Genomic DNA, 12260 nt, shown 5'->3' with positions numbered 1-12260 from the left:
CTCAGGTTCTTGGCGCGGCAATGTGTATATCAACATTCTTCTATGGCTAACGCTTCGTGTGTCTCTGACGAAGGGCGCTCTGCCTTCCACGGAAGCTCCTGACACGAAGCACCTGTGTTAATTCGGAAGGTGCGGCCACGACAAACCTGCCCGCGCCGGGACTACACTTCCCAGCATGCCTCGCTAGGCGCTGCCGGTGACGTCACGGGAAGTGAAGCGCAGAGCTCCTTCCGGTAGTGCGTAAGCCCCGAGCGGAGCCGAGACCCAGCGGAGCCTGAATCCCAATAAGACAAGATGGCCGGGCTGCCCCGCAGGATCATCAAGGTACCCGCTCCCCTTCCTCCTCCGGCCTGTCCCCACCCCCTTGTCCCGCTCGGCCCTCAAGCTGCGCGCAGGCCTCGCCGGGCCTCGCGCCCAGGCCCGGGGCCGCCGGAGCCCCGAGGAAAGCGCTGAGGGCAGCGCGGCGCTTCCGGTGAGCGGGGCAGGCAGGCAGGCGGCGACTTCGCCCTCCTTCCTTCCCCCGCCGCTGCAGGGCGCGGGGGGCGAGGCCGGCCTGGTGGCGACTACGGCAGCAGCCATCGCGGGAGGGACCAGCCGGTGCGCGCCTGAGGGGCGGCGGCGGCGCCTTGCGAGCATCCGCCTGCCGGGAATGAATGGGAGCCGCAAGCAGGGCGGATGGAAGGCGCCCCCCCCCCGCCACCTTCCGGGCCTGGGTTCTGAGCCGCGCGAGTCACGGTGCTGGTCCCCGCCCTCTCCGCCGCTGCAGCCGGCGCCCCTGCCTCTGCTGAGCCGCGGCAGGGCGAAGGGAGGCGGCCGGGGCGGGCTCTCTCTCTCGCTCGCACGAACTAGGCGGGCGAGACCTGGCAGTGGCCCAGGCAAGCTGGTGGGAAGCGGCGCACGACACCCGCATGGCAGGCGCAGCTTTGCCTAAGCCTCGCGTCGGCTCTCGGGCAGCAGCAGAGTCCGCCGCTGGCTCATCTTCTCACGAGGTTTGGCCAGTACGGTGGTGGTTCCCAAGAGCGCCGGCCGAAGTGAATGGGCTTGGCCAAGGCTCTCTCCCCTCCCCAAATGCGAGCTAGGTTTTGTTGCAGTGCCATTTAAAAAAAAAATCTTTTTTTTAGGGAGAGGGTTGCATCCGTTGAATCAGAGTAGGCCCATTGGCGCCAACGTGGTATATAGTAGCTAGAATGTTGGACCTGGGAGACGGGGGTTTTGGTCCCCAACTCACTGGGTGGCCATGGGCTAGTCACTGTCTCTCCGCCTAGCCTGCCTCTCAAGGTAGTTGTCAGGATGAAATTGGGAGAGGGCTGAACTGTGCACATTTGAACACCTTGGAAGAAAGGTGGGATATAAATGTAATAAATAAAATGAACAGACCTAGGTTAGTTAGGTCCATTCATTTCTACAGGTATGAAAAACACTGGATGTGGCCCAGAAAGTTTTGATTTTATGCTGCCAGATAAAACATATGCACATACTTCTCTTGAGTTTTTGGGTACTATCATGTTTGGCGTATTATGGAGCACAAAAAATGGTCATGAAATTGTATCGATTTTTCTTTTCACATGTAGCTTAAAAGTTAAAAACAGGAAGTATCTGATTTAAAATAAAGAGCTTCCAGAACTAACACCCTTTGTGTGTTGATACTATCACTGCTACACTTCCAGCAGTGCACCCTTCATATGTAATTCTGAGTTTTCAGATTATGGGTTACATGATTTTAACAGTGCTCTGAAAAAGTCACAAGGCTGTGTTTTCAATCAGTTGCCTTGGATTCCAGTAAGTGTTGCTGTGGAAAAGATTTGTATGATTGAGACATTGTACTCGGTTCTTATTTGTGCATAGAATTGCTGCTAAATTTATACTGTTGAAAGCTCCAGCCAACTTGCAACCCTAAATTGTACTTAAGCAGGGGGTTAGGTCCCACTGAGGTCTGTGGAACATGGAGTAAACATGTTTAGGATTAAGTAGTTGAATGAGCAACAGTAAGAGGGCTTTTGTGGACATGTTCTGCTTGTGAACTTTGCAGAGGCATCTGGTTGGCCACTGTCAGAAACAGGATGCTGAACTAGATGGACTATATCTCTGATCCAGCAGGCCTCTTAGGATATTAATGGGAAACTTGGCATTGATTTCTCTCAGTTTTATTGAAGGAAAAACATGTAATGTTCTACGGTCAGTATGCTGAGAGAAATGTTCACTATAGTATGAGTAAATTCATTGTGTATTTACCTTATTTTTATTCTACATACCCATTTGACTTGGAAATACTGAGTTCAGTCACACTGAGTTCAGTGGGATACACTCTCAAGTGTGAAAAGGGATGCAGCTCAGATTCAGTTCCACTCCTTGTTACATGGAGAAACAAAGAGCTACACAAGTTACTGAAACTGCGCAACTAACCATGAAAGACCTTAGCTTTTCCACTTGATAGGAGATCTCACCAGGCATTGATTTCAAGCCTATCAAAAATTGAAACCGAAAGCTGATATTTCCTAGAAAGTGATTTCTAACCTATAACCAAACTTACATCAAACTTGAACTCTTAATTTCTGAACGGATTGTATACTTGTGTTACTCATGTATAGAATCACAAAATAAATGCAAAACCTAAGTGAGTCTTGTTACAAAAACAATGTTGGGAAATTTACAGGAATCCGAAATTTTACCAAGAGACAAAACAGGGCTGGAAAATTTACAGGGATCTGAAATGTTAGTAAGAGACAAATAGTTTCCCAGCTATGCCCAAATAATTTTGAAAGTGGCAAATAGGCAGAGCAGTTCAACCCCCACCCTCAGGATCTTGCATCAGTCTTAGCACTCAAACTCCCCCTTCTGTCAGCTGAATGTAAGGAGAGCTGCCAGTGGAATCCCCTCCCCATGGGAAGCCCCCAAAAGGAGATTTATGGAGCCCTTGATTAACCATCTCAAGGAGTCAATAGTAGTTGCAATTCAAAATACCCATCCAACATGGAGCAATGACTCAATATATACACTAATTTTTGTTAAAAGGCTTTCTAGTCAAAAAATAGTTTTTAAAAACACACTCTCTCAAAAGGACTTGAGGCACAATCCCAACTCCCACAGGCTTTGCTGAGCAGCAGGGCCACACAGCACTGCTGTCCATTGTAGCCACCACAGAAGATTGAGTGGGGGGCAGGACTATCATGCCTGATGTTGTCAGTGAGACCCACTCAGGATCCAATGGATCCTGGACCAACTCAGCCCCTTCACCCGAACACATCATTTTAGTGGCAAGTGCCTTTCCTTCTGTGTATTGCAGAGAATGTAGGAGAGGGGGATTGGGTATTTCATCATCATCATTATTACAAAAGGCAGAAACTCCATTGTAAACTAAACAAACTTAGGTCCTTTTTTCTTTCTCTCCTTCCCTCCTTTTGCTCTGAGGCACAGAAATGACGCATGAGGGCAGCAACAAGCAATGGCTGGCTAGTAAGCCAAGCCAAAGTTTGTGGACCCTGGTTAATTGGGGTATGTGTGAAGTTGAGTTCTTGTGATGTGCATTATCTGTTTGAAAGGTAGGACACAGTAGAAAAATATAGAATTGTACACAGGGTTCAAAATTAGCAGGGTGCCAGGCGCATATTGCACCGAAAGATTCTCCATTTGTGAGCACCTCAAAAAGTCAGAGTGCACTTTTTTATGCCTGGCTGACACTCATGGATTACTGAAATATATGTGCTTTGAAGCTACAAAGTACAGTATATGTTAAGAATAGACAATACGTTAAGGAATTTAACAATAAAGAGTAGAATGTTCTAAAAACTGAAGTATGGTACCAATATTTTTATTATAAACACCTAATTAAACATGACTAAGCGGCTTAGTCATGCTGGCCACATGACCTGGAAAAACTGTCTGCAGAAGCGGACAAATGCCGGCTCCCTCGGCCTGTAAAGCGAGATGAGCACCGCAACCCCAGAGTCGTTTGCGGCTGGACTTAATTGTCAGGGGTCCCTTTACCTTCACCTTTAATTAAACATGTATTAACAATTTCTGCTAAAAATGTGATATTAACAATGTGTCACTTATGTGAATTGTGCATTAGTTCATGCTTATCAAAATAATAAATAAAAAGTGTTGCTGACCCCTTCCCCCATGGCAACTAGACATTCTGTTTTGGCCCACAACCCAGGTCCCAGAAGCCATTTGGCTCCTAGCTTTTCTATCCCAGTTTCTAACACTGATTGTACAGGCCACACCAGGCTAAGCTGGTGTACTAAACTGTAGCATATTAATCTATTTGAGAATAGTTTTTCTTTTGGCCTTCTGTATACTAGTTTGTACGTAGTTCAGAACCACTAAACTAGCATTTCAGTGACAAGTCTTATGTAGCTAGTCAGTTTAGTGGTGGGTGCCAGTGTGGTATAGTGGTTAAGAGCGGTAGACTTGTAATCTGGTGAACCGGGTTCGCATCTCCTCTCCTCCACATGCAGCTGCTGGGTGACCTTGGGCTAGTCACACTTCTTTGAAGTCTCTCAGCCCCACTCACCTCACAGAGTGTTTGTTGTGGGGGAGGAAGGGAAAGGAGAATGTTAGCTGCTTTGAGACTCCTTAGGTTAGTGATAAAGCGGGATATCAAATCCAAACTCCTCCTCCTCTTCTGCCTTCGTAGTGACAACACACAGATGTTTCTAGTAAAGTTCTGCCGCTCTCTTTGTTTGATCCCAGATCTTCTGGGACTGAATGGCCTTGTGACTGTGGCTGCGTCACTCCACTGTGTACTAAGCAGGTTTGGGCTTCTCTGCCATGAGTACAGTGAGTTTGTATTGGAGCAATTGCCAGCACTGGCACAGATCACTGACCTGGAACTTGTAGGGTTTCAGTATCAGTAGTATTTTTAACACATTTGATTTCAGTGATAATAGATCCAGGCTGGACTGCTACTCTATAATTTATTTGAAGGCATTAAAACCATACATAGAAACACCTTGCTGTTCTTCCAATACCTCTCCTGAGTTCTTCAAGTAACTTTTATAACAGTATGTAAGATTTGGATACGCTGTACTTCAGTTGCAATAATAGTATCCTACCTATCACAACATTTCTGGGGCCTTTGTAGAGTATATCTAGAAAGATGACTGCAGACATGCTGCCTCACTGGTTTTTTTAGCCTAAATGTTACTGTGCCTATTTACTCCAGTGTGTCCTGCAGCAGGATTGCAATTTGAAGTGTGAAGACTGTGTCAGAACTCAAGAACAGACCCATTCAAATAGAAAAGCAGACCTACAGTTATCCCGCCCAGCAAGCAAGAAAGTTGAATAGCTCCTAAACTGGCATCAGTTTACCCAACATCGTTCTCTCACTACTTGCTGCAATTTAAACCTATTTATACAGCATGAAAGTAGCAAAAGTTTCTTTTCTTTTGAAGTGCCAATTTGGAAGGGTAGTTTGGTTTGTTTGTTTAACTCTAAAAATGTTGAGACATATTCTGTAAATCAGATATGCCAAAATAAATATGACTAGGTCTCAGATATAAGTATCAGCATTGTGGGAGGGAACGACTGTCTCCAGTAGTTTTTCTCAAATGAGTTGGGAGGAAACAATTTAGGTGTGGGGCTTGTGACTCAGATTGAAGTGGCAAGGAGAAGTAAAATGGGCTAATGACTGAGCAAGTGAACAGATGATCAGGAAATAAGATCTGCAACTGTCTTTACTCATGTATGACAGGTGTCTGGTAATCTCAATCTCTTTAAATGATTTTTGACTACTGGCTGAGATCTAATAATAGCTCTGGTTCCTTTAAAAGTTACAAAGAGGTGTGGAAAGAAGGCATCAGATGTCATAAAGGCAGTGAGCAAAGCTGAGAGAATGCTCCGGCAGGAAATTGAAAAGTGTCTTCATTCTTGTTCTTCCTACACCTAACATTGGTTGTTGGCATCAACAAACTGCTTCGTGCTCTGGAACATCATGTTGTACAGTCTGCACCTAGAGGGCTTGCAATCTGAATCTGAATCTGATAGGAGAGGACATGAGGACGGACCAGTGAGAGAAGGAAGGGGATGATGAAAATGTAGAGCTTAAAGTGAGCCAGGAAAGGCTTTTATGGAAAAAGTCATTGAAATCCGTGATAGGAAGGAAGGGAGAGAGAGAAAAGGCTCCCATAATGAAGACAGTAAAAGAAGGGACATGGATCGTGTGAGAGTTTAGGAGGTACATGAAGAAAAGCATTTTCTCCATGTTTTTTTCTTGGGATTGGAATATATTAAATACTTCGTTAAAACTAAATCTCACTGCTTTAAGAATATGAATGGCTTGAGTACAGTTTGGTATACAGTATTTATGACAGTTAATTGAATATTTATTTTTAGCCAGATAAATGCATTATTCAGACAATAACTGGGAAAATACGTAGGCCAGCGTCCAAATAACTGTGGCACTAGTTCCATGAGTCAAAGGGAACTACAGTGGTGCCTTGGGTTACATACGCTTCAGGTTACAGACTCCGCTAACCCAGAAATATTGCTTCAGGTTAAGAACTTTGCTTCAGGATGAGAACAGAAATTGTGCTCCGGCGGAGCGGCGGCAGCAGAAGGCCCCATTAGCTAAAGTGGTGCTTCAGGTTAAGAACAGTTTCAGGTTAAGAACGGAGCTCCAGAACGAATTAAGTACTTAACCCGAGGTACCAACGTATAGACTTATTTCCTTCAATATCAGTCTCCTTGCCACAAGGAAGACTGTTTGTGAAACCAAGGGGACTTTCCAAAACAGTTCGTGACCTGTGTGAGAGTCACTGTTCAGATATAAGACACAAATCCACTGGGCCCGGCACAAGTGCTATGAGGAAAAGCAGCTCTTTTGAGTCCGAGACTCAGTGTCAGATATGGAGCTACAAGTTATTGCAACTCACAGTATCTTAAGTATATCTTAGCTTTTGTTGTTAACACTGTAACAAAAGAAAAAATAAGTTTTTACTTCTTAGTCTCAGGGTGCGAACTAATGCACATTTACTGTATCTGAGCATAAGCTCCATTGAAGTCAATAGGACTTATCTCTGAGTAGACAAGAACTGTTTGAAACTGTTTGAGGACTCTTTGAGACAGGCCTGGGAAGCAGATATCCTGTTGATGTAACTTAAGAAATAGCAATGGATCTGGGTATTCTAAAAATAATGAACACTTCTGTTATACTGAATCTGCAGTCCTAAACTCATTAGGGAATGAGCCCCATAGAACATAGTGAGACTTATTTTGATGAGTAAACATATTTACCGTAGATTGTGCTTGCAGCCTGATCCTTTATAGAAGTAGTACTCAATGCCTGACATTTAACAGTGTCCATCCATCAGTGAATAAGTTTCCCTTCCCCTCCTCTCCCCTTCAACTAAAGCTTATTTTTCTAGACAAAACCATTGTCTGAAAAATAATTCATAGCCTGAAATACTGAAGTTTCATTTTAAACTTCATGGACATCAGAAAAAAGGTTTATATGAATTGAAACAGGTTTTCCACAATTAATGTGCCTTGCTTTTGTGTGGGTAGTTTTCAGACATTCATGTCCTTTGATTCAGAAGATGGAGGAAGCAAGAGAATTCAGACCACGTTGTCTAAACATTGCAGGAGTGATGTGCTTGGCAGATACCCAGATCACAATTCTGCACCAAATAGCTGAAGATATTCTGTATTTTTTGATTCCAATCCAAGGTTACTTGTTTAGTAATGCAGCCAAACACAATCTCACTGTTATCAACACTATCATTACTATATTTGCATCTTGTAGTGAACTGATTTGTAGTGGCATGAAATTGCTGCAGAGCAAGGTTATCTGGAGTTTTGGAGTATGTTGTCAGCAACGTGCTGATGACACACAGATCTACTCCTCCTTACTGCAGGTGTAGCAGTGGATGTGCTGGACTGTTGCCTTGTCTCGGTAATGGACTGGATGACAGCCAACAAACTGAAGCTCAATCCAGACAAGACTGAGGCACTGTTAGTGGGTGCTTCCCTAGACCAGATGGATGGGATGTTGCCTGCTCTTGATGGGGTTGGTTATACCCCCTCTGAAAGAGGGGGTACGTAGCTTTGGGGGTACTGCTGGATCCTTTGCTTGAGGTTCAGGTGGCCTCAGTGGCAGGGAGTGCCTTCCATCAGCTTCAGCTGGTGGCCTAGCTATGCTCATATCTGGACAGGGATAGCCTAAATTTTGTTGATTAGCTTCCGGGCCCAGTTCAAAGTGTTGGTTTTGATCTATAAAGCCTTAAACAGCTCAGGACCACATCTCCCCATATGAACGGATCCAGACCCTGCAATCATCATGTGAGGCTATTTTGTGTGTGCCTCTTCCACAAGAGGATAGCAACTGGAGAACAGGTCTTTTCTGCGGTGGCTCCCTGTTTGTGGAATTCCATCCCCAGGGGCGCTTGCCTGCATTGTAGGGGGTTGGACTAGATTACCCTTTGGGTAATGCTAGAAACTTGGATAGAAAAGTTAGGAGCCAAATAGCTTCTGAGACCTGGGCTGTGGGTGCCAAAACAGAATGTCTAGTTGACATTTGGGGGTGACAACACTTTTTATTATTTTGATAAGCAGGAACTAATACACAATTCACATAAGTTGCACATTTTTAGCAGAAATTGTTAATACATGTTTAATTTGGTGTTTACAATAAAAATATTGGTACCATACTTCAGTTTTCAAAGCACATACATTTCAGTAATCCTTGAGTGTCAGCCAGTCGTAAAAAATGGCACTCAGCCTTTTTGAGGTGCTCGCAAATGGAGAACCTTTAGGTGTAAAATGCACCTGGCCCCCTGCTAATTTTGAACCCTGCATTGGGTCCTTTTCAACTCCACAGTTCTATGATTTATATATCTTTCGGTGCCAGGCAAAACATTTGGAAGTGGGGTTATTGGTTGTGTTTTTGTTTTATTATGTATTTTGTGTTTTCATTTTGTATTTTTATGTTGTGAACTGCCGTGTGATCTTTCCTGGTTATTTATTTTTCCTGCTGATAGAGACATCACAACACAATAGAATGATACTGCACTTCAACCTCATCTAAATATAGCAATATGAAATTAAATTTACTAAGTGATAGCTGGACCTGTTTGCTTACATAATGGAATATAGGAAGGAGAAGTGTTTGCAGTTCTTGGTGCTGGGTTAATACAGTGTGCCTGCTTCTTCAGACTTCTTGGTTTATTGATGTCTGAAAAGTTAGATTCACCAGATGGGAAGTTAATATTCTGAGGGTTTGGTAAAATGTACTGGGAGGACAACAACTTGTATACTTCCATTGTCCATGGATAGCTGCCCTCTTAGAGGAACAGTATGTGTGTGTGTTCCACTTTGGTTTTCTCTCTCTTTCAGGAAACCCAGCGCTTGCTGGCAGAACCTGTTCCTGGAATAAAAGCGGAGCCAGATGAAAGCAACGCACGTTATTTTCATGTGGTCATTGCAGGCCCACAGGATTCTCCCTTTGAGGGTGGGACATTTAAACTTGAACTATTCCTGCCAGAAGAATATCCAATGGCAGCTCCGAAAGTACGTTTCATGACCAAAATTTATCATCCTAACGTAGACAAATTGGGAAGAATATGTTTAGATATTTTGAAAGGTAAGTATTTTGGAGCCATGATAAGCATGACATATCTTTCTCTTCCATGCATTTTTCAGATTATTAAAAAAGTTGAAAGATTATTTCATATTTCAGTTATCTTTTAAGGGGTGTGTGTTTTGTATTTGAAACATTGCTTTAGTACTCTCTAACTTGCTTCCTCAGACAAATGGTCTCCAGCTCTGCAGATCCGTACAGTTCTGCTATCAATCCAGGCTTTGTTAAGTGCTCCCAACCCAGATGATCCACTAGCAAATGATGTAGCTGAGCAGTGGAAGACCAATGAAGCCCAAGCCATAGAAACAGGTAGTGTGCCCTTACTCTAGACTAAAGAAAATTGAGTTATGAATAAAATTCTTGTACTGCTTTTGATCCCAAATGCAGATGCCTAAAGTATCTTACAAAAATAAATCTTTGTAAGAATCACTCCAAGTCATACATACAATAACTCAAATACCGTAAATATAAAATACGTCCAGCCTTTTAAGTCTTGGGGACAAAAGAGATGAATTGTTAATGATGTGCATGCAATTTGTGCACATAGTTTTTGTTCTGTGAAGAAATTGCCATGGGGAGACTTCGCAAAGGGAGAAGGCACAGGGGAGGTTTAACAGTTTCTCTTCCTGTACAGTGCCAAGGAAAATTCCCTCTCCAAAGCTGCTATTTGCATTTCAAAGGTCACATCTTGGCCATGTAACTTGTGCGGTCTTGGAAGCCTACTTTCTAGTCTATGAGTGCGGGCGTCATCATGGGCTTATGGCCAAGTCTGACCTCTAGTTGACTTTTTCAGCTTTCTTGTATGAGTGTGTACATAGATTTATGTGTGGAAACTATCAAGTGAGAAACCTACTGGTTGATAAGTTGTCTCTTGTAAGCGGCTACTGCCTTTGCATCTGATGTGCGTAAGAGTCACACAATCAATGTACCATATGTTGGTTGTGTCACATTATTGATGTGAATTTGTAAATGGCTCTATAGCTCTATAAAGATGAGGGTGCAAAACTATGGAACATTTGTCACTTGATTCATTTTATTATACGTAGTCCTCAGGAATAGCCAGCATTCTAATGAGTTTTGGGCAAGAAAGGTGGGAGGGAGTAGAGAATTCTGAAGTTAGATGCTTTGTTGTCTAATACATATTTCTTTTCTCTTTTCAGCCAGAGCATGGACTAGGCTATATGCCATGAATAATATTTAAAATGTGCTCTGAATCAGTGTGCATCACTTTTTCCTGTTCTGCCAAGACCTCTTCCTTTTTTTTTGTTTTTTTGTTTTGTTTGCATTTAATGGACACAGTCTTAGAAAACATTACAGAATAAAACCCAGACATCAGTTCTTTGGTGATTTAAATGCATACTAGCAAATCTGTGTCTTGTCCTAATTCACTCCTGTTCCGCATGAGCAGAGGCTAGAAGTATCATCGGGATTGTTTGTGAAATTGTTTAAAAGCAGTAGCACATCTCTGCTTTTAATAAGTTTTCCCCATCATGAGTTAAGTGTAAGCACTGTGAATGAAAGTAGTCAGGGTTAGCTGCAGGGATTTTTGTTCTAATTGTGTGGGCTCTTCCTCCCTTTTTTATGGTGATGCTAATTGTATCGGTTAAAGCAGCTAACCAGTTATACTCTAGAATATGCCCTCTAGCCAAGTCTAACTTAGACGCTGTAGATGGACAAGCTTGGCTGTTTGAACAAAAATGGGAACATTAAACATCCATCACTAATAATATTGTGATTCTGCTGTCAAGTGTAAAAACCCTCCCTTCAAGAAAAGAAAAAAAAAGCTTGTGACCATTTTGTATGGCTTGTCTGAAAAATCTTCTGTAAATCTTATGTTTTAGTAAAATATTTTGTTATTCTACTTTGCCTTTGTACAGTTTGTTTTGCTGTGTTCTTTTGTTCACTTTTCAATTGTGACAATCATTTTTTTTAATGAAGCCAGATTAGAACACTTTGATTTTCATCAACCTAACAGCTGTAGTGAAATATTGGATTCCCCCCTCTCGACCTGTATTCATAGGCTATGCCACATTAGTGTTCATAATATTTCTTTTGTTTTTAAAAAGCCTCTGATAAATGTAATTGTTATCAGAGTCGGTTAGATGCATCATTAATGTGTTTGTACTTGCAAAGTTACGTACCACTGAAGCAGGAAGCTAGCAAAACAAACAGTAATTTTGGGTGTATGTGTACCTTGTCTGTCTTGTGCTACGTATTATCCAGTATCAGAATACATTTTAAAATAACTTGGATCTTAAAAATAAATAAATAAATCCTCTGCATAAAATGAGATGTTAACAGTGCAGGTCAATTGGTTGCTAAGGTATTTACAATTAGGCTTCTTAGCTCTGGCTGTACCTGCAGTCTTTAAGCTACTACTTTCTTGACCCATTTCTTCATTTGAAGACGGAAACTTCTTATTTCTTAAGATATCACGCAAAAATGTAAATAACTCATGGGAGCATATTTTGATCCCAACTTCTACCTTCTGTATTTCTTAAAATTTATTTTCTTTTCTTACCCTACTTCTTTGCCTTGACCACCTTTCTGATATCTCTGCTTTCCATGTGGCCAGTGTAATGCCAGCTTGGCATGGGTAATGTCTGTCTTGCAGTTTGGGGGGTGGGGGGAAACAGTATTGAGGTCCATAATTTTCTGCCCATCATACCTATTCTAGCATCATCTG

At 42.7% G+C, this 12260-nt stretch overlaps 1 protein-coding gene across 1 annotated transcript; it reads left to right on the top strand.

Annotated features, from left to right (window-relative positions):
* The first annotated feature begins 201 nt into the window (after positions 1-201).
* Positions 202-11435, top strand: UBE2N (ubiquitin conjugating enzyme E2 N). Its single transcript, XM_053406388.1, has 4 exons — positions 202-324; positions 9331-9577; positions 9743-9883; positions 10735-11435. The coding sequence occupies exons 1-4, from the start codon at positions 295-297 to the stop codon at positions 10773-10775; spliced, it is 459 nt and encodes a 152-aa protein (XP_053262363.1). The 5' UTR covers positions 202-294; the 3' UTR covers positions 10776-11435.
* The last annotated feature ends 825 nt before the right edge of the window (positions 11436-12260 follow it).

The sequence above is a fragment of the Podarcis raffonei genome, chromosome 10 (assembly GCF_027172205.1).
Source record: "Podarcis raffonei isolate rPodRaf1 chromosome 10, rPodRaf1.pri, whole genome shotgun sequence".
Lineage (NCBI taxonomy): Eukaryota > Metazoa > Chordata > Lepidosauria > Squamata > Lacertidae > Podarcis > Podarcis raffonei.
Note: the sequence above shows the minus strand (reverse complement) of the source record. Positions and strands in the feature narration are given on the sequence as shown.

Bases quoted from the DNA above. Each gene is read 5' to 3' on its own strand.
- UBE2N (XM_053406388.1), top strand. From the start codon at position 295: ATGGCCGGGCTGCCCCGCAGGATCATCAAG. The intron at 325-9,330 runs GTACCCGCTCCC...TCTCTCTTTCAG, and splicing joins TGCCCCGCAGGATCATCAAG to GAAACCCAGCGCTTGCTGGC. The intron at 9,884-10,734 runs GTAGTGTGCCCT...TTCTCTTTTCAG, and splicing joins AGCCCAAGCCATAGAAACAG to CCAGAGCATGGACTAGGCTA.